Source organism: Ascaphus truei, chromosome 8 (assembly GCF_040206685.1).
Source record: "Ascaphus truei isolate aAscTru1 chromosome 8, aAscTru1.hap1, whole genome shotgun sequence".
Classification (NCBI taxonomy): Eukaryota; Metazoa; Chordata; class Amphibia; order Anura; family Ascaphidae; genus Ascaphus; species Ascaphus truei.
This window is the reverse complement of record NC_134490.1, coordinates 99,502,888-99,529,817: the sequence shown is the minus strand read 5'-3', so window position 1 is coordinate 99,529,817 and position 26,930 is coordinate 99,502,888. Positions and strand designations below refer to the sequence as shown.

The 26,930-nt window shown below is 45.5% G+C and overlaps 1 protein-coding gene across 1 annotated transcript in view; it reads left to right on the top strand.

Annotated features, from left to right (window-relative positions):
* TMEM26 (transmembrane protein 26) overlaps positions 1-26,930 on the top strand; it is a 162,110-nt gene that overhangs the window by 76,146 nt on the left and 59,034 nt on the right. Inside the window, exon 2 of the mRNA XM_075612967.1 lies at positions 16,617-16,695. Coding sequence (XP_075469082.1) covers positions 16,617-16,695 — 79 coding nt within the window. The remainder of the gene's footprint in view (positions 1-16,616; positions 16,696-26,930) is intronic.

Below are 26,930 nucleotides of genomic sequence, written 5' to 3'. Positions count from 1 at the left end.
TTCCTCTCTCTCATAGGATATCGTCTCTGCAACTTCTGCCGGTGTGTAGGTCACAGGTAAGGGGGGAGATGTTGGCTTCAATCTGGAAGCATTCTATTCCTCGCTGGATACGTGCGTCCGGTATACAGCAGACTACTGATGACGTCACCAGAGTTCCGTCGCGTGTTTGTACCGGAAGGGGCTGGATGGAAATGTCCGTGAGGATACTAGCCTCACAATGAGCTTCAATGTCCAAAGATGCAATCAAGTGGCACTGGAACGCGATTTGAGTCTCTATTAGGAGGGAGAACGACCACCATTGGATCTGTATCCAGTAGAATGAAAGGACCTACATTCTACTGGATACAGATCCAATGGTGGTATTTCTCCCTCCTAATAGAGACTCAAATCGCGTTCCAGTGCCACTTTCATTGCATCTTTGGACATTGAAGCTCATTGCGAGGCTAGTATCCTCACGGACATTTCCATCCAGCCCCTTCCGGTACAAACACGCGACGGAACTCTGGTGACGTCATCAGTAGTCTGCTGTACTGTATACCGGACGCACGCATCCAGCGAGGAATAGAATGCTTCCAGATTGAAGCCAACATCTCCCCCCTTACCTGTGACCTACACACTGGCAGAAGTTGCAGAGACGATATCCTGTGAGAGAGAGGAACCTACAGTAGAGGCAACGTTTATTCTAACATTTGCCGTAAACTAGCCGGGTTACATTCTGGGTATGTGCTGGGTATGTGCTGGGTATGTTCTGGGCTAGTTTGAGGCACGTCTAAGGCATTTCTGCATTGACTAACGACCCATAGGATTAACACAGCAGGGATCCCTGGCAGTCCAATTCAGTTTGAATGGAACTGCCAGGGACCCCCGCTGTTAATCTGATAGGCCATTAATCAATGCAGAAATGCTGGGGCTAGTTTAAGGAAAGTTTAAGGCTTGTATTCAGAATGTACCTGGGTGTTTCCTGGGTTTTTTGGGGAATTGCCACTGTTTTTTGTTAGAATAAGAGTTGCCCCTACTGTACCTCATCGATCGGTCTGACTGTCGTGTGCTGTTGCGGTAGCAGAGTGGTAACATGCCATGCTTTTAAATATCTAAATTGATGTACGTGAGATACTCACCTGCTGTCACACAATATATATATATATATATATATTTTTAATACTACACTAGGAGGTTTTGCGCTGTCTTTTCTTTTGTTTTTATCTAATATAACTGATAGTTGCTTTTTTAGCATGAGGCATTCTCTTTCTAAGAAGAATTGTTAATGCTTTTAGGTTTTCAAAGCCTAATGGACTAACAAAGCAACCTGCATTTTCAGGTTAAAGGGATCATTGCATGGCTTCTTTGTGTTGGGTCCCTATCTATGAAACCATGTTTTGCATGAGATACTCCAGATGCTGGCTGACAGTCTATAAACTCCCTGAAGTTACATCTCTGATGAAAAGTATTTGAGATGTTTGATTTTAATGATTTGCAATGTTTCATGAGAGATCTTAATTTTCCTAAACAGTACAACGCAGAAGTGTAACACATAAATTAATAAAACAATCATAAGCTTGCATTTCATTAAATAATAGTAAAATAGAGTTGTGTTAATAAATATAGCTGAAACTGTTACCATACAAGGCAAAGGCATCATAATGCAGATTTTTCCAGGAAGCAAATGAGAACATCTATTATTAAAACACATATGGTGATAGTACTGTAATCTTTATTGACATTTAATATAGTTGTGTTTAATGTTAATAGAAAACTGTATTCAAGTTCCAAAATATTTAACCATACAATGCCACTCAACAATATATCTTTCTATCATGTATATTTTTGTATACTAAGGTAGAACAGTTAGCATAACATATGGTAGGACAGAGCTATTTGTATACAGTGTGGTAGTTCACCCTCAAGACATTTAGGGCCATATATTTACTACGCGGTATTACTCCTTGAGGCACCTTCCAGCGTCGGAAGACATCTTACAGCTCATTCAATGTAATTGGTCATATGGTACCAGTGCTTGAAGGTGTCTTATGGAATATCACTGCTTAGTAAATATGGCTTTAATTCTAATGTTAAACATAAATAAATATCATTAAATAATATTTGTACTGTATTAACCAATCTAAGGTATTAATATGATGTATAATTTTTTCCAGTAAGGTTGAAATAATACTGTATACAGTATAGTGTGGTAGGAGAAACTGATTGTACAGACAATACGGTGCCCTGGCTGTGTTATAGTAATAATAATAATAACTTTATTTATATAGCGTTTTTCTCCCAATGTGGCTCCGAGCACTGCACAGTTCCAAGAAGAAAAAAAGAAGAAAACATTGAAGGTTATAAACAAGACCAAACACACGGAAAGATACAATTCAGGATTGGACGGTAGTGTAGCTATTAAATGCCGGACAAGTCGTGGTTCATACATTAAATGCTTGGGTAAACAGATAGGTCTTCAGCCTGTTTGTTAGATTTCCAGAGAGGGAGCGTCTCCATCTGTATGAGGCAGACTGTTCCAGACAGTGGGAGCAGTACTGTATGGCAAAAAGAAAGTCTGTCCTGCGCTCTGGCCATGAATGCAGCACACATAGGTGTCAAGTGAATCACTCAGAATGGAGCAGGGAGACATATACGGACCAAAGAGAGGTCAGAGCTGGGAAGGAAAACTTTACCTATGAAAGCTCACTGGAAAACTTCAGTCCTGCTCTCCTCTGTGCTCCGGTTCCAGGCGTGCAGCCTTCTGTGTATGCAGCATAGGAAGGAAGAAAAATCCGGCGCCACAGCCTGTGACAAAATCCAAGGCACTTCCTGGTTGTAGAATAACTTTATTGAGACTTCACGAACACAACAGGCTACACCACAATCTCCCCCTCAATGTGTTTCACGCTAGAATCAGCGCTTTGTCTTGGAGTGGGGAGATGTGGTCTGAGCTTGCATATTTAAAGTAAAAAAAAGCCCGTGAAAATGGACTTAAATGTTAACCCCTGGTGTACAAAACTACTGTATCTTATCAAGTTCACAACCATGTTAATAAACAGACATCTCTCTTATGTACAATACACATGTAACTATTAGATGGGTGAACACATATAATTGTGTCACTCCTACTGTCAAATACGTTGTGATCTAGTGATATATCATCAGGGATAAATAAAAAACACTTAATGCAACATTTCTACATGATCTGGCATATGGGACAGCATGAATTACTAAACCACTTCTTAGGGACACAGTCTATAAATATAACTGTATCTATCAATTCTCAGTGTCATATATTAATAACCTCTAGAGAATGATTAAGTTCAAAATATATTAGTTTGTCCTTAATGACAGAAAGGAGGGGAGGGGAAAGGGGGAGGGAGGGGGGGAGGGCGTATCTTGAGAATTCTACTAGTGAGACCTACGTACTGTTTGCTGCATTTGCATATTAATACATAAACAACGAAATCTATTTGACATGTGACAAATGATTTAATTTTGAACCTGCGTGTCTCATCTCTGTTTGAAAAGTGAGAGGATTTGGTCATGTTAGGACATATTTTGCATCGTCCACACTTGTATGAGCCTAATAGTTTAGGAAACAGAGAAAGCAGATTACCAGTTGACTTTTTAGGACGTAGCATGCTAGGTGATAATGTATTTCCTATAGTTGCTGCCTTATGGAATACTACACGTGGGCCCGAACACATCATCTTATGGATCAGGGGATCCAAGGCTAATGTACCCCAATGTTTCCAAATAATGGATTTAATTGCCCCTGCTTGTTTACTATAACTAGTGACAAAGTATGGTGCATCTGTGCTCTCCACAGCATTTGTCTGGCTTGACTCATATCAATGTTTATCAATGACTCTCTATCAGTTGAGAGAGCTAAATGAAAGGCCTGATCAAGATCATTGGCTGTATATCCTCTTGAAAGGAACCTCCCCTTCATCTCCTCCGCCCTTCGAACAAAGTCCTCCATCGAGGAACAATTCCTGCGTAAACGCAGGAACTGTCCTCTTGGGATTCCTTTGATCAGAGGGCGGGAATGACAGCTTTTAGCGTGTAACAAAGAGTTTCTGGCATTCTCTTTTCTGAAAATGTCAGATTGAATTTTACTATCGATATCTATAAAAAGATCAAGATCCAAAAACTGTATGCGTTGCATATCATAGCTATGCGTAAATCTAAGATTTAATTGATTATCTGCCAGATACTCAAAAAATTTAATGAGATCATCTTCCCCACCACTCCAGATAACAGAAGGTCATCAATATAGCGCTTGTAAAACGCTATGATGCCTAAAGGGATTAGAATCTCCAAACACGTGGGACGTCTCCCACCAACCCATGAAAAGGTTGGTGTAGGAGGGGGCAAAGGAAGTCCCCATAGCAGTCCCACGTGTTTGGAGATAATAATGCCCGTCAAAAAGAAAATATTTGTGTGTGAGTGAAAATCTGATACTATCGAGTAAAAAATCTATATGTGCTGGGGAAAAGGAAGAGTGTAAATAAAGAAAAAATTCTACTGCTGTGAGGCCATGATCGTGATTAATAATATTATAAAGAGAAGCTACTTTCTCCTGGCACTCATCCTACTTCTGGGTTACTCTAGATGTAGCTTCTCTTTATAATATTACTAGCTGATATACCTGGCGTTGCTCGTGAGTTAAATTTCCCGCTCCCTCCTCTCCCCATATTTCTGTGCTCCCCCTCTTTCTCCGTTCCCCCCCAGAGGGAGGGACAGTGGACAGGAGGGGACGACGACAGTGGACATGAGGGGGGTGGGGACAGTGGACAGGAGGGGGGGGTGGGGACAGTGGACAGGGGGGGGTGGGGACAGGGGACAGTGAACAGGAGGGGGGTTGGGTACAGTGGACAGGAGGGGGGTGGGTACAGTGGACAGGAGGGGGGGTGGGTACAGTGGACAGGAGGGGGGTGGGGACAGTGGACAGGAGGGGGGGGTGGGGACAGTGGACAGGGGGGGGGTGGGGACAGGGGACAGTGAACAGGAGGGGGGTTGGGTACAGTGGACAGGAGGGGGGTGGGTACAGTGGACAGGAGGGGGGGTGGGTACAGTGGACAGGAGGGGGGGTGGGGACAGTGGCCTGGAGGGGGGGACAGTATACAGGGGGGAGACAGTGTCACACACACACAGTGTCACATACACACACACAAACAGTGAGAGACACATACACAGACACACACACACACACACTTACAAACAGTGTCACACACACACACAGTGTCACACACACAAACAGTGAGAGACAGAGACACACACAGAGGTCTCAGTCCCGTGCGGTGCCTTTCTTGGGCGCAGGCCCGCCCCCCCCCCGCAGTCCCGTGCGGTGCCTTTCTTGGGTGCAGGCCCCCCGTGCAGTCCCGAGCGGTGCCTTTCTTGGGCGCAGGCCCCGCCCCCCGCAGTCCCGAGCGGTGCCTTTCTTGGGTGCAAGCCCCGCCCCCCCGCAGTCCCGAGTATCGCCTTTCTCTGGCGCAGGCCCTGCCCCCCCACAGTCCCGTGCAGTGCCTTTCTCGGGCGCTGTACCCCCCACCCTCCTCTGCCGCCATCCGCAACATATACCGGCAGAGGCAGGAGGAGGAGGCTAGAGTGCGGCGGGAACAGCGGCCATGCAGCGGGAGCAGGGGTGAGCGGGACAGAAGGGAGCAGCGGAGCCTGGTGGTGCGGGTGATAGGCAGAGCCGGCGGGGAGGTGAGCTGGGGGGGTTAGGGTGGGGAGGTGAGCTGGGTGAAGAGGACAGTGTGTGTGTGTGTATCAGATCAGTTGGGTGAGGAGGAGAAGAGTGCCAGTTGGGTGACGTCAGAGCCATAGAGCCACGCAGGCCAATGAGAAGCGTGCGGGGCAGGGATACGGAGCAATCTGATTGGCCACATCTACAACCCCACAAACTTCAGATTTATATATTAAGATAAACATGGATATGAGTCAATCCAGACAAAAATATCCTGTGGAGAGCACAGATGCACCATACTTTATCACTAGTTATAGTGAACAAGCAGGGGCAATTAAATCCATTATTTGGAAACATTGGGGTACATTAGCCTTGGATCCCCTGATCCATAAGATGGTGTGTTCGGGCCCACGTGTAGTATTCCGTAAGGCAGCTACTATAGGAAATACATTATCACCTAGCATGCTACTGTACGTCCTAAAAAGTCAACTGGTAATCTGCTTTCTGTGTTGCCTAAACTATTAGCCTCATACAAGTGTGGACGATGCAAAATATGTCCTAACATGACCAAATCCACTCACTTTTCAAACAGAGATGAGACACACAGGTTCAAAATGAAATAATTTATCACATGTCAAACAGATTTCGTTGTTTATGTATTAATATGCAAATGCAGCAAACAGTACGTAGGTCTCACTAGTAGAATTCTCAAGATACGTATTCTTGAGCATTTGAGACTTATATGGAATAAAGACATGTTGCATCCAGTATCCATTCATTTCAATACTTGTCCATTGGGTTCAGTGGGATCATTACAGTGTATAGCATTAGAACATATCCCTTTACCCCCAAGGGGTGGGGATCATATTAAAATCTTGCATCAGCGAGAAGCACTGGATCTTTACGCTTCAAAAACTGCAACCCAATGGACTAAATAGTGAATGGGACCTCCGTTGTTTCCTTTGATACATATATATTTGAGTGAGATTTTGAGATCTTGCTTTATTATTCATGATTAACTTTTTACTGTATTTGTTTAATCATTGGTACTAGAGTTTATTATCATTTTTACTATGCATATGTACTATTTGCCTCTTTCGTGTTAGTTTCTTTTCTCCCCCCTCCCAACTCGCCCTCCCCCCCTCCCTCCCCCTTTCCCCTCCCCTCCTTTCTGTCATTAAGGACAAACTAATATATTTTGAACTTAATCATTCTCTAGAGGTTATTAATATATGACACTGAGAATTGATAGATACAGTTATATTTATAGACTGTGTCCCTAAGAAGTGGTTTAGTAATTCATGCTGTCCCATATGCCAGATCATTTAGAAATGTTGCATTAAGTGTTTTTTTATTTATCCCTGATGATATATCACTAGATCACAACGTATTTGACAGTAGGAGTGACACAATTATATGTGTTCACACATCTAATAGTTACATGTGTATTGTACATAAGAGAGATGTCTGTTTATTAACATGGTTGTGAACTTGATAAGATATAGTAGTTTTGTACACCAGGGGTTAACATTTAAGTCCATTTCACGGGCTTTTTTTACTTTAAATATGCAGGCTCAGACCACATCTCCCCACTCCAAGACGAATCGCTGATTCTAGCGTGAAATGCGTTGAGGGGGAGACTGTGGTGTAGCATGTTGTGTTCGTGAAGTCTCAATTAAGTTATTCTACAACCCAGAAGTGCCTTGGATTTTGTCACAGGCTGTGGCGCCGGATTTTTCTTCCTTCCTATAGTGGGAGCAGTATGGCTCAAAGCTCAGACCCCAACGGAAGTAATGGAGATTCTGGGAACTCTTAGGAGTCTATTATCTGTAGATAGAAGTGAGCGAATGGGAGTGTAGGGAACTAGAAGCCCTCTCAGATAGCCAAGACCCTGGTCATGTAGCGCTTTGAATGTCAATAAGGCAACCTTGAAATAAATTCACGATTTTACAGACAGCCAGTGCCGAGGACAGGTGGCATGTGGCAAGTGCGGGTCTGGTTAGTTAGCAACCTGGCCACAGCATTCTTCACCAGCTGCAGGCTGGTGTTGTGTAATGCATAGCTCACCACAAACGAAGCGCGACCACGGTGCTGAGGTAGAGGATTGAATGATAGGATGTACAGTAGTCGTTCAAGCCAGGTCAGGATTACAGATTGTAGAATAGTTAAGGTACTTGCCAGGTTCAGGAGCGGAGAGTTGCGGATCGTCAGAGTGTGTAGCCAGGTTCAGGATTGGAGAGTATCGGATAGTCGGGGTACGTAGCCAGGTTCAGGATGGGAGAATATCAGATCGTTGGAGTACTTAGCCAAGGTCAGGACTTGAGACAGGAGAATGGTCATACAAGCCGGATAAGGAGTAGAGAGAAGTGAAGTCCAAGATACTAGCAGGGTTCAGGCAACAAGAGGTTAACAGGCAGGTAAGGCAAGGCAAGGTCTCAGGAATAGGAATGCAGCAAGGCACAGCGTCAAAATGATTATGCTCAGCAAGGAAAGAGAGCAGACTAAAGGTATATATAGGAGGAGCCTCCAATAGCCAGCCAGGGCGGAACCAGGAAGTAAGTGCCGATAAGCTGCTGGTGCACACAGATGTGCCCTATGATGCAGCCTAATCGGGGATGAGGGCGGAACTGCTCGCGTGCCATCCCACTCACGTCACGGAGGCCAAGGGGTGTGGCTTGGAGCGCGTGTCACTCCCACGCCGATTCTTGGGGTAAGAGGGGGTGGAACCAATCGCGCTCTGACCCGCGCATGTCAGGGAGGTCAAGGGGCGGAGCCGAGAACATGCGTCATTCCCACGGCGATCCAGACTTTCACCAGAGCGGGGGCGGGGCATGACTCGCGTGTCAGCAGGGAAACTGGCCGAACGCACCCGACAGAGATGGGGCGGGATCCGAATCCGTGGGCTGGGGATCAGGACGCGTAAAGTTCGTGCGTGCGCGCATACTGGGACCACGAAATCGCACATCCTGGGTGTCCATAACAGAAGGCTTGTTAGGGTGAGGAGATGGTCTGCGACCGCCAGGATGGTGAATCCTCACAGTACCCCCCCCCCTTTAGGAGCGACCTCCGGGCGACTCCACGATGGTTTCTCAGGAAATTTGTCATGGAACATGCGGACCAGTTTGGCTGCGTGAACCTGGTGGCCCGGAATCCAGGACCTCTCTTCCGGGCCGAAACCTCTCCATTGCACCAGATAGTGTAGCGAACCTCTGGAGATCTTAGAGTCAAGGATAGATTGGATCTCGTATTCAGGTTGTCCTTGAACCATGAGGGGAGAGGTGGGGGCCACCGGAACTGAAAAGGCATTCTGGACCACCGGTTTGAGAAGAGAAACGGGAAATACAGAAGGAATCTTCATGGAAGGTGGGAGAGCGTGACGATATGCCACCGGGTTCATCCTTTCGCAAATCGCAAAGGGTCCAAGACATCTAGGTGCGAACTTCATAGAGGGTACCTTCAGCCTGATGTTCCGGGATGACAACCAGACCGTGTCGCCAGGTTTAAGGTCCAGAGCAGGTCTGCGGTGGCATTCTACCTGATTATTTTGCCTATTGACTGCTTTCCTGATGTTGATCTCAATCTTTCTCCATAGGTCTTGTAAGGTCTTTATCCTGTCATACGGCGCAGATCCCCTGAGGAAGGTAAAACAAGAGGAAGAGTGGAAGGGTTGAAACCGTAATTTACTAAGAACGGCGACTCCAGGGTAGAGCTGCTTCGTGCGTTATTGTGGGCGAATTCTGCCCAGGGTAAGAGTTCCGCCCAGTCATCTTGGGAATCCGACGTAAATCAACGTAGATACTGTTCCAGGGACTGGTTGGTCCTCTCCGTTTGACCATTGGTCTGTGGGTGGTATCCCAACGAGAAATGGAGGGTGATACCTAGCTGAATACAAAACAAGCGCCAGAAACGAGAAATGAATTGCGATCCTCTATCTGAAACTATTTACAAGGGTACTCCATGTAACCGAAAGATCTCCCTGATAAAGATGTCAGCTAATCTAGGAGAGTTAGGCAGGCCCTTGTGTGGTATGAAATGGGCCTGCTTCGAAAAACGGTCCACTACTACAAGAACCGTGTCCATACCTTTGGAACTAGGCAAGTCCACAATGAAATCCATCAACAAATGTGTCCCTGGCCGATCCGGAACAGGTAGAGGTTGAAGGAGACCTGAAGGAGTTATCCTGGGAATTTTAGTCCTGGCACACGTAGGGCACGAAGCTACAATTTTTTTAATGTCCTTTTGCATTCCTGGAAACCAAAAGGTGCGAGAGATGAGGTCCAAGGTCCTTTAGGTGCCGGGATGGCCTGCAGATTTGGATGAATGACTCCATTCGAGGACCTTCTTACGGTGTGGGGGTGAAGTGAAGAGACGGTCCTGTGGAGGCAAAATACAGGAGGGATGTGGCTTTGTTGGCGGACGATGTCCTTGAGTGCTCCAAATGATGTGGCCGAGAGAAAACATTTGGGCGATAAAATGGGTTTTTGCTGATCCTCAGTCTTGTCGTCCAGGGAGAATTGTCGAGAAAGAGTGTCCGCTTTAATATGCTTGGATCCGGGAAGGTAGGAAATTATGAAATTAAACCTAGAGAAAAACAGTGACCATCTGGCTTGGCGGGCTCCCAGGCGGTGTGCAACTTCAATGTAAAGCAAGTTCTTATGATCCATGAGGATGGTTATCGGATCTTCAGTGCCCTCAAGCAGGGGTCTCCATACTTTGAGAGCTAGCTTCATGGCCAGGGGTTCCTGGTTCCCAACGTCGTAGTTGCATTGGGCCGGAGATTTTTTTTTTTTTAAATGCACAAGGATGCAGAAATACAAAAAACACAGCGCACAACGCTCATAGTGCATTAAAAATTATATTAGTAACCACAAGAGTAAGGGGAGTATTAAGTGTGAGGATATAGATATATGGTCCCTACAGAGGCGGCACATTTTATTTGAGTGCGGCTAGCTCCGCAAGCTTGGGGATGCCCCGGCATGCTAGCCGCACTCCCTCGGCGTGACGCGCGTCATTGACGCGCGGTCACGCGTCATCGGGTGCCTGCGCCCCCTGCACGCGCGTCTAGGGCTCCCCGAGGGAGCCCTAGTGTCCCGCGATGTGGGGGACGGCGGCAGGGGGTTCCGGGGGACCCGGCGGACCCGGCGAGCGGAGGGAGAAAGCCCCGATCGGAGGGCGCTCCTCCGCGGCTTCGGCACGCGTCAGGCACATCCCGGCGCGCGCCTGGTTACTGCTGCGGCCGAGACCGGGCAAATGCTCAAATAAACTCGGCCGCAGCAGTATATTGATCCATGCTATTTGGAGGTTTAGGAAAATCCTTTCCCTTTTTTAGCTTTTTAGCCTATATTAAATAGTAATTTTTTATATATCTTTTGAGCTGGTTTTTAATTACACTCCAATTTTTACAATTTATCTATTTATTAGATTATTTATTGCGATATTTTAATTTCATGCTTCTTTTTCAATATAATAATCCACTTCTATGGTTTTAAACACAGTATATTTTATATAGATGCAGCTGTTCCTATATATTTGTGTACTAATATTTTTTCTCTTCATTTTAGAGTCACCACACACTGTTATATGTTTTTGTGCGTCATTTTATGTTTAATAAAGTTTATTGTATTGTATTAGGTTACCAAGGGCAATGTGTATACATTCGTGTATGCTTGGAGTAACTTGACTCCTCCCCGCTGCCTTATGATTGGTTGCCTCTCCCAATTGAGGGCCCAATCGGTGACAAGCGAGGGGTATTTAAATGACATTATTATGACGAGTCAATATACCCTGATGAAGAGACCCCTGTGGTCTTGAAAAGCATTGGATTAAAGACTATTTGTGAACCCTCACCACCTATCACCCCGTGAGAACCAGCCCGGTGTTTTGCTGACTTGCGATGTTCAGTCGCGACCGTGTGACGTCACGGACCCCGAAGCGCCGAATTCAGATGCCCTACATCGTGTGCTCCGCTGCTACAGAGACTTTAACAGTGTGAGGCATTACTGCTCGGCACGGCGATCTGGCTGTACTGTTGTTTAGCTGAACCGGAGACCATCTAAGCACTACCTTGAGGCTGAGGGCTGGATCAACAGCTACCCGATCGGAAGACCACCCAGGCCCTATCCCGAGGCTGAGGGATTAAGAAGGAGAGAGCCACGACATCTTCATTGGCGTCCATTGGTGCTTGGGTAACATTAACCCTGAAATGCTTGTTATTTCTATTTAAATATACGCTTAATACTCACCTTACTCTTGTGGTTACTAATATAATTTTTAATGCACTATGAGCGTTGTGCGCTGTGTTTTTTGTATTTCTGTTTGCTATTAGGGGGTATTTGAGCCATCCCTGGTGCCACAGCTGCAGACGTTCCATATATTCTACGTTGTTTAAAGGTCACCCATTTTTTACATCACATAATCACATCACTTTTATTGATTGTAGTTGCGCACTTTATTTTTTCACATTTTTGCACAAGGATGCAACCTGGACAGGGAATACTTCCTTTGGGACAGAACAGCGCCTACACCCACATCTGAGGTGTAGACCTCAAGGGTAAAAGAAGCTTGGGATCAGGATGAATGAGAATGGGGACGGATACAAAGGCTTTTTTGAGACGGGCGAAAGACTGGAGGGCAGCAGCGGACCAAGAAGCAGGGTCCACTCCCTTCTTGGTTAATTCCGTAAGTGGAGCTACTAGAGAAGATTTTTTTTGGATAAACCTACGGTAATAGTTTGAGAATCCAAGGAAGCATTGTACTGCCATCAGGGTGGTAGATTGTGGCCAATCTAGGACGGCTTTGACCTTGGCGGGATCCATGGTGAGGCCGGTATCGAAAATGATGTAGTTTAGAAACATGGTGGATGTTTGATGAAAATGACATTTCTCCAGTTTGGCAAAAAGTTTGTTCTGTCATAAGTGATGGAGCACCTGTTTCACATGAGAGATGTGTTCCTGTCTGGATTTGGAGAAAATTAAAATGTCATCAAGATAAACGATTACAAAAGATTTGAGGAGATCTCTGAAAATTTAATTTACGAAATCCTGAAACACGGCTGGGGCATTGCACAGACCAAAGGGCATGACCAAGTACTCATAATGTCCATCTCTGGTGTTGAAATCCGTCTTCCATTCATCTCCCTGACGGCTCCTGACCAGATTATAAGCACCTCCTAAATCCAACTTGAAAAGATACTAGCTCCTTGTAATCGATCAAACAGTTCAGAAATGAGGGGCAAGGGATAGCGTTTTTTTTACGGTAATCTTGTTAAGGGACCGGTAGTCTATGCAAGGGCGTAAGGACCCGTCCTTCTTCACAAAGAAAAACCCTGTGCCCGCAGGAGAGGTGGATTTCCAGATAAACCCCTTCTGAAAGTTCTCCGCAATGTACTCTTTCATTGCCTTAGTCTCCGGCATAGACAGACGATAGGAAGTCCCTTTGGAGGGTGTAGTGCCTGGAAGCAGATCGATGGGACAATTGAACGGGCGGTGAGGGGGAAAAACCTCTGATCTGACCTTATCGAAGATATCCTGAACCTGTGCATTTACTTGTCTGGCACCTTCTCCTGCTCCTCGGACACGTTGGTACCCCCGATACTACTTGCCTCCAGAATGCAGTTCTTATGGCAAAATTTACTCCATTGGTTGGGTTCCTTGTTGAGCCAATAAACTCGAGGGTTGTGAATTTGTAGCTAGGGTAGCCTGAGGATCATGCTGATGGAAGGAGTATGGATAACATTGAATTTGATCTTTCCAGGTGTGTGTCTTGCACCTTGAGTTGAAGCACCTCTGTCTCCAAGGAGATGAATGCCGGCTGCAGAGGTCTTCCGTCTATGGCTTCAAGAGCAATGGGCTTCTTTCTGTGCCTGGTAGGAACCAGATGGTGTTCTGCGAAAGCTTGATCTATGAAGTTCCAACCGGCACCTGAATCGATGAAAGCAAGTGTGGATACTTGAAAGCCCTCCCAAAAGAGTGTAATGGGGACAAGAATGCGAGACGGGTTGTCAGCAGAAATAGGGGAGAGAAAAAGAGTTCCGAATGAGACTCCCCCAGGACTCATGGGAACTTTGCTTTTCCCGACTTTGGGGACAAAAATAGGCAAAGTGTCCAGAAACACAGCAGTAAAGACATAGGCCAGTGTTTTTGCAGCTTAATTTCTCCGATTTGGAAAGACTGGTACCTCCTAATTGCATAAGTTCAGACGTGTCCGGGGTAGAAACCTCAGTGGAGCTCACCTGACCAGGATTGATCCGTGCTGGGATGGTACGATGGTGAACCTTCTCTGTACGTCACTCCAGGAGGCGACGATCCACCATGATACAGACAGCGATGAGCTCCTCCAAATCGGTGGGACGATCGTAGGCTGCTAATTCATCCTTCAAGGTTTCCGATAAACCTTGCCAAAAGGCTGCGGCCAGGGCTACGTTGTTCCAGTCGGTCTCGGCAGCTATAGTTCTGAACTCAAGAGCATATTTGGCGACTGAACGACTGCGTTGGGAAACATGAAAAAGTGCAGAGGAAGCACATACCTTACGACTGGGTGTATCAAACACTTTCCGGAATTCCCGGGCAAAGGCTCCAATAACCTGTGTGAGGTCGGTTCTTCGCTCCCAGATGGGAGATACCCAGGCAAGAGCGTCATCTATTAGGAGAAAAAAAAAATATACGCCACCTTGGCGCGGGGTGCAGTAAAGCGTGAAGGATTAATTTAAAATTGTATAAAGCATTGATTTAAAAAAAAACGACATTCATGAGGGTCACCCCCATAACGGTTAGGGGTAGGTAAGCAAGGTTCTTGAGAGAGAGGCAAAGCTGGACTAGTGGGAATCTCAGGAACAGCAGGTACAAGAGGGGAATGCAGTTCCTGTAAAGCACGAGAAAGGGTGCGAAACTCCTCCTGACGGGAGAGCATGGTTTGCTCGCTACCCACAATCTTTTCCTCTAAGGTAGTTAGGTAGCTTGCGTGTGCGCAGGACTCTTCCTACCGCAGCGGGGTCAAAGTTTGTGTGGCTGAGCATACTGTAACTCGTAGCTCACCACAAACCCAAGCGCGACCGCGGTGCTGAGGTAGGGGATTGGATAACGTTGACCCACAGCCACGTGGGCGCGCCTAGGATGTAGAGTAGTCGTTCAAGCCAGGTCAGGATTACAGATTGTAGAATAGCTAAGGTACTTGCCAGGTTCAGGAATGGAGAGTTGCGGATCGGCAGAGAGCGTATCCAGGTTCAGGATTGGAGAGTATCGGATAGTCGGGGTACGTAGCCAGGTTCAGGATGGGAGAATATCGGATCGTTGGAGTACTTAGCCAAGGTCAGGACTGGAGACAGGAGAAAGGTCATACAAGCCGGAACAGGAGTAGTGAGAAGCGGAGTCCAAGATACAGTAATACAGTAGCAGGGTTCAGGCAACAAGAGATTAACGGCAGGTAAGGAAGGCAAGGTCTCAGGAACAGGAATGCAGCAAGGCACGGCGTCACAATGACTATGCTCAGCAAGGATAGAGAGCAGACTGAAGGTATATATAGGAGGAGCCTCCAATAGCCAGCCAGGATGGAACCAGGAAGTAAGTGCCGATAGGCTGCTGTTGCACAGAGGTGTGCCCTATATTACAGCCTAATCGGGGATGAGTGCGGAACTGCCAGTTCCGAGTGAGGCCAAGGGGCATGGCTTGGACTCACTCCCAGGCCGATTCTTGGGGTAAGAGGGGCGGTACCAATCGTGCGCCGACCCGTGCATGTCACGGAGGTCAAGGGGCGGAGTTGAGAACGCGCGTCATTCCCACGGTGATCCTGACTTTCACCAGAGCGGGGGCTTGACTCACGCGTCAGCAGGGAGGCTGGCCAAATGCACCCGACGTGCGTCAGAGATGGGGGCGGGATCCAAATCCACGGGCGGGGGATCAGGACGCGCAAGGTCCGTGTTCGTACTGGGACCACGAAACCGCGCATCCTGGGTGTCCGTCACGGAAGCCTTGTTTAGGGTGAGGAGATTTTCTGCGATCGCCAGGATGGTGAATCCTCACATGTTGTTACCCATAAGGGATTTGCAATACTGCATGTGTTAGTATGACAAGATAATTTTAATTTTTTTCCTTTGTAAACTGCGTTACTGTAGATTGGTTTACTCCGTGTTTTGTTTTATATACTGTGTAAGAAGAAATGTATTTTATTTTTATGAACTCCTAATTACTTTGCAAATTAAATGCCATACAAAATTTTATTCTTGCATATTTGCTTAAAATTAACTGAATTTAAAATAAAGTGAATTTTCTAGGCGGTTCAGAGATTTTAATTATAAATATGCAATTGCAAAATGTCACTGCCTAGTTTAAAAGGTGGTACTGTACTGTATATTTTAACAGTGAATTTTAAATGTCTGGTTTACAAGGTGATAAGTATTTATGGGGAATACTATATACAGTGGTTCATATTTGTTGACCTGTTTAGATGGAAGGTCGTACTGTATTCTTTAATGGGGAAAATGCAGTGGCATATTCGAATGGTCGTAAATTCAATAATTAAATGGTTAAGATTATATTGTCTTTCACACAAAAACTCCCATTTTACCATCAATCCAGTTTACTCCATTACTACAGCAATCTACAGTACAGTAAACTCCTTAAAAACAACATAGACGATTACATAGTCCCCTCTTTTAGATAGAGATAAGTGGCTTCTACTGTATTTTAAGGATTTGTGAAAAGGTAAATTTACATCAACATGGTAAAGAAAGATTATGCTAGAGATCAAACACTATCGTACTGAAAGCCCTATAGACTTCAAGGGGCTTTGCCATGCTCTACCACCAGATCGGTGTAAAACAATATCTTGTCAATGCTATATGAAAAGTATATTTTTTATTAAATAAATAATATACAGTATGCTTATATAGTAAGTACTTAAAGTAACTACCATGATTTCTGTTTTTGATATCATTTTCTTTTTGCAGGTTTTCACCAGCAATCTTCTGCTACTTAATAAGCATAGTGCCATCTCTCTGGCTTCTTGAAATGAACTATGACCCTCAGGTAAATTATACATTGTCACAGGGTAAGAAAAGCGCTGACATGCAAATAAGTATGTAGTGAAAAAATGTGATTGTAACGGCGCTTACTTATAACAATGTCCTAAAAAAAAATATGTATAACAATGTGTTTAAAAGCAAATGACAGAAATAATATCTATAACTTCAATTGCAATGTGAACTGTGATCTATTAGTTAATTATGTGATAAATCCACCACCCAGTGTAAAAGGTGCTAATAGAAAAGCTACTCAAAACCCTTATAAAGACTGTTCTCTTAGCCTTTTTGATTGCAGAATTCCTCAAAGATACAGGGGAGCGCCAATGTTCACGTGATTATATGAAAAAGAAAGATAAAAGCAACATAGTGTGATAGAGTCTCAGTTCTTTTCTTTCTAGTGAAGAAGGTAATCCACTCACAATTTTCCTTTCAAAAATCAGGCATTACAGAGACACTTCTCTCTCTGTTTAGAGCAATGAGCATGGATATCCACAGGTGTAGATCCCTTTCACTTATTTCTCCACCACCGCACGAATACCCAGAAATAATAAGAAATACCAAAATTGCGCAATAACGTCTTAAAATGTATTGGAGATCATCACAGATAAAACATATGGCTATGCACTCACATAAGTAATAATAGGTACAGTCATTGTACGAAATCCCGATAGAGATTCCTGAAGAAGTCGTACCGACGAAACACGTAGAATCCTGTGTTCAGCATCCAGTCTGTGCAAGTCAGGGTTACGAAGTCCTGGCAGCCGGAGATCCCCCTTACAGCACTTCCGCCCACAGCCCTGCGTCAACCGGATGTGACGTAGATGGGAGCAGAGAAGCAGAGGGAAGAAACACACTGTGTACCGGTGAATTGCTGTAACTATCGGGATTTCGGTCACTCTTTTAAGTCTTCAGGTCACAGAGGTGCTAGAAGGACCACGACCTTGTGGAACGGACCTTTTGGTGGCCCGGCATGCAAAAGAACATCAAAGAATTCATCCCCAAACCAACGGTCAGACTGAGCGCACCAACCAGTCTCTCGAACAATACATCAGGTGTTTCGTTTCGAACACTGAGGACGACTGGCTGGATCTTCTGCCTTGGGCCGAGATCGCACATAACAATTTGTGTAATGAATTCACCATGGAGTCGCCCTTTTTCATCAATTATGGGTTCCACCCTTCACTTCTACCCATCTCTACACCCACTTCTGGGGTACCACCAGCAGACAACAGAAGTCTTAGTCTTCAAAATTTGTGGAAAAGATAAAGGAGAAACTCAAGAAGTCAACTACCAGACAAAAGAGACAGGCATACGGTCACCGAAGAAGGATCCAAGAGTTCAAACCAGGAAACAGGGTGTGGATGTTCTAGGAATATAAGGCTCAAGGTCCCTACACTGAAACTGGCACCAAGGTTAATCGGACCATATTCCATCTTGGAAAAAGTCAACCCAGTGGCATACCGGCTATGCCTTCCTCCTTCTATGAAGATCACCTCTGTTTTTCATGTGTCTCTGCTAAAACCAGCTGTGCAGGATGCTCGCTTTCCCGATCCCTCCTCGTCTAAGGCTCCTGTTCCCATACACAGACAACAAGAGTACAAGGTTCAGTCTATCTTGGACTCCAGGATTTCAAGGCGATTGGTCCAGTATCTTATGCACTGGAAGGATTTAGAACCCGAGGAATGATCCTGGGTTCCTCACCACCATCTTCACGCTCCAAGACTTGTTTGCATCTTCCATGCCAAGTACCCTCACAAGCCATTCCTGAGATGCCCGGAGGTCGCTCCTGAAGGGGGGGTGGGGACTGTAAGGATCAGTGAGTCCTGCTATCCTCAGCACACCCCCTCCTTACCTTGACCCATGATCGGGTGCTCCACTTCCCCCTCCTCCTGCAGCGCTTCACCTGGGCCATCTATCAGCTGTTGGACTACGGCCGCCCGTGCATCATGCACAGAAGTTTATACCAAGCCCTCCGGTCCCACCTCCAGGATGCGTCCATGCAGGGGCGTCATGAGCATGTCACGTATGCGCGTGACGCAGGTACCACGTCACCAGCCTCCGCCTGTAAGCCCTCCCACACCTGTGTCCTACACCTATCGCAGCATGCGTTCCTGACGTGCCTCCTCTTGTCTTGTCCCCATTGGTTCACTGGTTCATCAGCTGAGCATAAACCTTCCTATTTTCAAAGTATTCACTGCTGTCTTGCCTCCACAGTTGTCGTTCTTCCAGATCCTTGCTCCTGACCTTAGCTTTTCCTCTTGACTCAGCTCTTCTGTTCTCCTGAGCTTGGCTACATATGACCATCAGCACCTCTCCATCCTCAATCATGGGGATTTTATTTTAATAACATATTATTGTAGCAGGGGGTCACCGGAGCTGGACGCATTGATTTCAGGTTGTGGGACCCCCTGCTTCCAGAGTTACAGGCCCCGGTATGGGGTGCCAGTATCCCAGCGGCCATGTTTAAATTCTCCCATATCACGGCCCACATGATCAAGAGATTTAAACAAACCAGAGGGATACCAGCACCCCATAACTGGGCCTGTAACTCAGGAATCATGGGATCCCCGGACCTGAAATCAATGCTGTTCAGCTACGGAGACCCCCTGCTTCAATAATGTTATCAAAATAAAATAAAAGCAGCTTCATTACCTTAGCGGCTAACTGCTAAGACAATGAAGGGGTTAAGCCAGACTACCTGGTTTATAGGGGTAAGAGGGGGTGAGTGAATGGGGTAGTTTGTGGGTGGTTAGGCCTACCGGGAAGGTTGCGGGAGGAGTTTAACCCTTCATTACCTAAGCAGTAGTAACTGCTATGGTAATGAAAGGGTTAACCCCTCCCAATACACACCCGAGAGGCCTAACCACCCACCCTGGGGCAGCTACCCCCTTACCCCCTCACCCTCCTCCTCTGCCCCCAGTAAACATTACAATACAAACATCAATACAATTCATTGAACAACCCCCCCACCCCCTCCCCCAACACATACAGTACAGCAATGGGCAAAATCCCTATTATCCATGTCTGGATACTAACTAATTTGCCCATTAATAAATATAAAATAGCCAAAACATTAGCCAGCTAGCATATAGTAAGTTAAAGTTCTACTTACCCCTTCCAGGATGAAGGCTGTCATCGTCCACCTTGTTTTTCTCTTCTTCAGTGATCACCAACAGTAAAGTAAATAAAACTAACTACTGTAACTAACCCCTTAATCACCTTAGCGGTTATTAACCACTATGGTAACTAATTAGTTAAACACCTCCTGCTACCCACCCGGGAGGCCTAACCACCTTCCCCGGGACAACTACCCCCACCTCCTTTATCCATTGATTGGCACAGTGTCACACGAATGCCCCATGGGAATGGCTTGCCACTATGGCAGTCAATGTGCAACCTGCAAATAAATAAAAAAGCAGCAAATAAAAAAAACATTCAATTTCAATAAAAAAAATACCATAAACCAATTGTTTGGCACAGTGGCACACCCATGCCCTGTTGGGCATGGGTTGCCACTATGGCAGTCATTGTGCAACCTGCAAATCAAAAAACAAGCACCAAATAAAAAAGACATTCAATTTTTTTTTTAAATGCCCATAAACCAATTGATTGGCACAGTGGCACACATATGCCCTATGAGCATTGGTTGCCACTATGGCAGTCAATGTGCAACCTGCAAAAAACAAATAAGCACCTGAAATTAATGCGGTTCAGCTCCGGAGACCCCCTGCTATAATAATATGTAATTAAAATAAAATAAAAGCCTGGCAATTGCTTATTAGAGGCGCGCAGGTAGAGTGACTGATTCTGTCTCTCTTACTGCACATCTCTTACAGAAAGGTGGAACCCGGTAGGATTCACGCAGCACGAGTCCCATTAAAACGGAGGGACCCACCGCTGTGTTAATCCGATGGGCCATTAGTCTGGCCGCTGGAATCTTGCGGCGTGCGACTGGTTAAGTGCAGAATTCTCTAGGCAAGCGGTCGGCAACTGGCAGTTGCAGCTCTATGTTGTGATACTATTCTGGCCACTAGTAAGGGTCAGATATGGAGTTACTATTGGGAGGTGTACAAATTAGATTGTGTAAAACTTGTACTAAAACTATAAAGTGCTAGCAGCACTATCTGCTGTAACATGTTTTTGTACCCTTTGTACCCTATGTTCCCTTACTTCTACAGAATGTTATAATATGAAGAAGCCCGTAAATGAAAAGATGCAATAAACACAAATCTTGTTTATACAGTATTATAACTTTCTAAGCAATATTCAAAAAAATCAGTGCAAGGATCTGCAGTATAGACTTTTAAATGTTTTAATAAAGTATAGAGCCAGTCTGAAGCATTTGTTGAATTTGAAGAAGATTTGTGCTGGCAAGCCTGATTATAAAGACAATTAGAAAACATCTGGACTTGTGCAGATGGTTAATGCCTACAGACAGAAGGGCATTATGATTTTGTAATGATGGTTTTCTTTTCGAACTACATGAAGTATGTAATAGCAAGGAACTTCTACTTAATAGCAGTAGTATCTACTTAAGCCTGACTGCATCAAAAATAAAAGGATGGCAAAACATTTATTAACCACACATATTGGTCATGCACGTCTTTAACCAGGCTGCGCTGAAAAGCTGTTTACTGTTGTAACTCTGCTTCCCCCCACCCCAGACTCTACAGTGGTGTCTAGGGTGCATGAGGGCAGATTACATGCGGTGTGGTGGTGCATACCTGTGAGGAACAGGAGGGCCTGAGCGTCCCGCGATGTTATTGGGGAGCCAGGACCGGGCTTCTGGGGTGGTAGCCTTCATGATCTCTTAGTGGTGCAGCGCCTCCATCTTCTATACTCCCAGGAATATGGAAAAGGACCTGTATAGAAGAACCCCTTCGGTCCCAGGGTAATATCTTCCAACTCACACACAGTCTTTGGTACAAAGGATAGTCTCTTTATTGGCAAATCAGCAACTCCCAAATGTAGTGGCGTTCAGCGGCAGCAACAACAACAGCAAAGCCTTGCTAATTACTCCGCTCTCCTCCCACACAGATATTTCCTCCTCTCCTTCCCTCCAAGTCTCTCCTCCGACAGGATGGTCTGGGCTGGGGCTTCAATACCCCATGGCCCACCTCCGAGGTTATCCTCGCGGTGGGGATTGGATTCTCCCCATCACCCCAGGCAGGGGGTGAGGGGCATTGGTCCACCAGGTCTATAAGGCTATCAGCTCTACTCAAAGTGGCTGAGTCTCTCCACTCCTCTCTCTGCTCCTGCACGGCTGCGCAGGTGAGACCGCGGTCTCCTCCAACTCCTTGGACCGATCCACAGGACTCACTACTCAGACAGTCCCACGGCAGACTTGCGGCAGACTCGTCACTTACAGGAGTTGGCTGCTAAATATAGAGCTAGCCCCACCTCTTGTGATATCAGCAGAACCTCCCCTCTTGCTCACGCCTGCAGCAGAGTCCAGGCCTGCATCTACCACTCAGGGCAGGGCTATGAAGGGGGAAAACCCGTGATGATTACTGGTGCCTGATCTTAAAAGGACTTACCACAGTAGAAGGGAGATAGGTATAGCCTGTGCTGTTTACAGGGGGCTACACTGTAATACAGCAGGCATAAGCTTATCGTAGTCCATGTTAAAATTGACATGAAGCAAAAGGTCACACAGTGGAAGCACTGTGTGCTCATTTGCATGTCATTTCCCAGAATCCCTGGCTGCAGTGGAAGCACGGTATGCTAGTAGATATTGGTGAAAATCAGGGATGCTGACCTGTCTGAGACACGTGAATGTGCTCACAAGTGGTATTTGTATATACTTACTAGATATGTATTACACATTTACAAATCTAATCTGATCGAGAAAATATTTAATTCTTAATCTTGTTGGAAGTGTTAAAAAAAATGATGACAAAATATATTGTGTATAGCTCAATTATACTGTATCCTGCCTAATAAGCAAAATACATAAATAAATTGAAATGCCTTTGGTTTCGTTCAAGACAAAATATAGATTTTTTCCTTGATATAGAGATGCTAAATAAAATATATATTTTTTCCTAAAATGAAACACCATTATAATTATAGCTGTGTCTTACAAAATGATACTACTGCTTTAAGGTTTTGTGGCCTTCAAAATAATTTTAAAGCAGCTATTTAAAAAAGATATTTTATTACATCAGACATTCCAGATATTTATATCCTTATATGCATCACCAATTATTTAGTTTTAGCTGCCTTATTTATTTTTACATCAATTTTTTTTACACAGTGTATTTTCCAAAGTAAATCTTGATGCAGTACATCTGTGGTTATTCATTAAACCACAATAGTACTAACTGGTGCACTTTTGCATGGCAACTCCCATTGTAGACAATGAGAATTTCTGTCCAATAATGCCCCGATCTGCACTACAGCAGTATAAAGAATAACGTCCTTTGTGTTTTCTTTCTTATAGCCAACATGATACAAATGCAGTATACTGATCACACTGTGTTTTCCACTTACAACTAACACTTGATACAAGTACAGTACAGTAAAGGGGCACATTGTACAAAGATAAAACAAAGGACATTCTGTGCTGTTCCACACTATTAGTTGCAACCTAGAAAGTTACTTTATTTGCTGCCTTGTTGTGCCTTTTTCAAAAGTACTTTTCTGATAACGCTGCAATTCTTTATCCAGAACTTAGTGCATCAATTTCACATAGCAGCATACAGTACTGTATTTTCTCCACTTCTATCAAGGAGCAATTTGGAGAGAGGTTTTCACAGCTGTTAGGGAATAATACACTGATTGTGCAAGATTTTAACACTTGCCCCATACAGTATTTACTAAGTAGTCAAGAATTTCCATCCATTCCAAAGAATTTGAAACTTGATTTTCCACATACAGTATTTAGCAGACCAATGTTTTGTCCTTCATCAGGCTTGATACGTGCATCTATCCCTAATTATAAACCCCCCAGTGTCCTAAGTGACATACACGAAAAAAGAGATTAGACGGGGGAAAAAAGTGTCTCCAATTCACGATTCCAAACTAGGAGCAATCAGACTTAACGCAGCATTAACTTAGTTTAATGCCTCATTACATTTTCATATATATTTACATATATATAACATATACACCCCCCCCCCCAGTGTCCTAAGTGACTGTAGCATGGTAATGGTGTTCTATGATGGTGACTTCCATCATCGCTGTGTCTAGTGCAGCATCTGTCCATATGAGGTGAAAACTTCAGTGTCAAAGTGTTCCATCCAACAAGTCCCTACCCCTTAATATTTAGCTTAGTGCTGTCACGTGTGTGTATTAAAGGGAACATGCTGGCAAAAAAAGGGGCTAATTACAGTAACAATGAGCAAAAAGTATACACTTGTCTAGGTAATAATAAAATTACATTCCTTTCATGGGAGTCCAGAACACTTTCACAGGATCAAACATCAGACAGGACATAGAGATCAAATAAACGGGTGTTTGTGTCAGCCGACGCAAACAGACACAGTAAAAAGTCACATAACAGAAATATACACACATCAGGAGGATACAGGGGGAATCATAGTCAACCTAGCAGCCCAGTGCCACTGAAATGGCTTACCCGGTGCAGCTTCCTCTTGTCAGGAATCAGGAATTCCAGGTGGCGCTGAATGCAAGTCACAGCAGAGCAACTTTAAATCTCCCGCTTGGAATAGCAGGCAGACTCGGGTTCGGTTGTCTCTGGCAAAACCTCAGAGTACACAGCTTACTTCATCTCCACTCTATCCTCAGAAAGGTCAGTGGAACGGAGATCGACCGACCCTTTTCTAGGTTCCTGTCTCCATAGTAAATCATGGCGAATGGGTAGGGACTAATCACAGCATGGATGCTGTGTGTGGAACCAATTACAGCATGAGGGCTTGTCTGTGTTGGACAATCCTGCCTGGGGGAGTGATGGGGAGACGGAGCAAGGAGGGCGGGAATTAAAAAACAGCCAATGAAAACAGTGCCTACCTGCTCATGTTCTTAATGTTGACTTGTTATCTCTTGATGAGATAGGCGCCTTTCTGTCTTGGGTAGAAAATGGCTCCCAGATAGGAGGAATGCCATCCCCACTCTCCATTGTCCCAAACCTCCTCGTAGAGCCAGGTAAAGCCTGATCCCTGATCATTCAGGCAGTATAAGTGCATTACCAGCATAGCATGCCCATGGAACAAAGAGGTACACAGTTACAGTTAAACACAACACATACATAGAATAAACGGCTTTATATACATTATTATATACACTGGGCCTGATAAGCCACAGAAAGATGGATTTACAGTGAAATCCTGTACATCCATCCAGACCGACAGGCGCAATGGCTGGGCTTAACATTTATTATAAGCCCCATTGCCCCTACCATCATACCTCCCCTTTTTATAAGGGATCTTCTAGATACCTAAGATAGCTGTAAACAGGAAGTGACCTCACACCCTCAATGAAGCTACCTGGCCATCTTGCTTCCTGGCAATTCCTGCCCTCAGTTCCTGACAGGAAGTCAGCCTCTCACTGGCCCTTATTGCCAGCAGCTGCTTCTGGCCTTTAAATAGCAGGCAATTGCTCCCTGACTTTGCCCGTGCAAAGTAATCTGTACCTGGTTCTGCTTGAGCTCTGTCTTTGACTCAGTGATTGCCTGCTTGTGCTTTACTTCTGATTGAACTTGACTACCCCTGCCTGGGGCCTGCATTGACCCCAGAATTGGAGTTAACTATCCATGTATCCCAGGCCTCAGATCCCAGGCCAAGGTTGGTGTACTACACCCTACCTCTGCCCTGAGGGGCGCATCCTGTCTGGCAGTCAGCAACATTACACTTTTAAACGGAGAGCTCTGGGGCATCAACCCTAATGGGTTGTACCCCAAGATCAGGCCAAAATGTGGCTCGCCAGGCCATACAGGGTGCGATTATTTCCTTCCACAAAAGTCCATGGTCTGAAGGGGCTACCTGGTCATCTACGTTCGGTAGAAAAGTCGGCAAAGCCTCTACAATTGCCTGGCATTATTGTCTAGTGTAGGCAACCCCGCAGCCAAACAGGAGAGGCTACCTTGTGGTCAGTGACCTGGGCATGGCACGAGGAAGCCAGTGACGGAGCAACTCAATTCATAACCTGGAATACGCTAGAGCACTCCTCCAATAGGGAGCATCAGATCTCCATGCTGCAGTGGGTGGAGGGGCTCTGCTGGAAGGGACCGGTGTGGTCGGCAGGGGTTTGTCCATCAAAAAATTATTTGCTGTCTTGTCAGCTTGTCTGGTCTGATCCGACATATGGACTGTGATCCATTCCCTCATCTCGGGGATGTACTACAATAAGTACTGCTCTTTTTGGACTGCTCTTTCGGGTTGTCTACTGTCTACAATGACTGCTGGAGGGATGAGGTGAGCTCTGAGGGTGATTGGAGTGTCCTTGACTCATTGCCTGGAGGTTTCAAGGATTGAGACCCACTTATTCTAAATTAACTTGAGAAGTTCAGCCCTGAGCCTGGTGATCCCACCGCTGCCGCCAGAAAAGCTTGTCACTAGAGACCAGGACTCTTTCACAGGATCAAGCACCAAAAGTACACAGATCAAATAAACAGACACAGCACAAAGTTAACTAACAGAGCTAAACTCACATACTAGGGGGATACAGGGAGAATCCTAGTTGACCCATGTGCCTGCTCCACCAAAATGGCTTACTTGGCACAGTTTCCATTCATGTTGGGGATCGGAAAATCCAGGTGGTGCTGAATGCAAGTTGCAAAAAAGAAACTTTAAATCTCCCGTTCGGAATAGGAGGCAGCCTTTGTTTCGAATGTCTCTGTCACAACCTCAGAGTATACCGCTTAGTCCATCTCCATGCTAGCCTTAGCAAGGTCTGTGCAACGGAGATCGGCTGCTCCTTTTCTAGGTTCCTGTCTCCATAAGAAATCATGGAGTGTGGGTAGCGACCAATCACAGCATGGATGCTGAATGTCCTCTATTCTCAATCAGATTGCGATCGCTTGTCTGTGTTGGCCAAGCCGGGCTGGGGGTGTGCCAGGGAGGCCGAGGCAAAGAGGACGGGAACTACGAACCAGTCAATGAAATCAGTGCATTACTACCCATGTTTTCAATGCTGACTTGCTATCTTTTAATGAGATAGGCACCTCTCTTTCTGGGCAGACAATGGCTCCCAGATAGGCCAGCCCATCCCCACTATCCATTGCCCCCAACCCCCTATTGGAACCAGGTAAACCCAGATCCCAGGGCGTGCAGGCAGGAT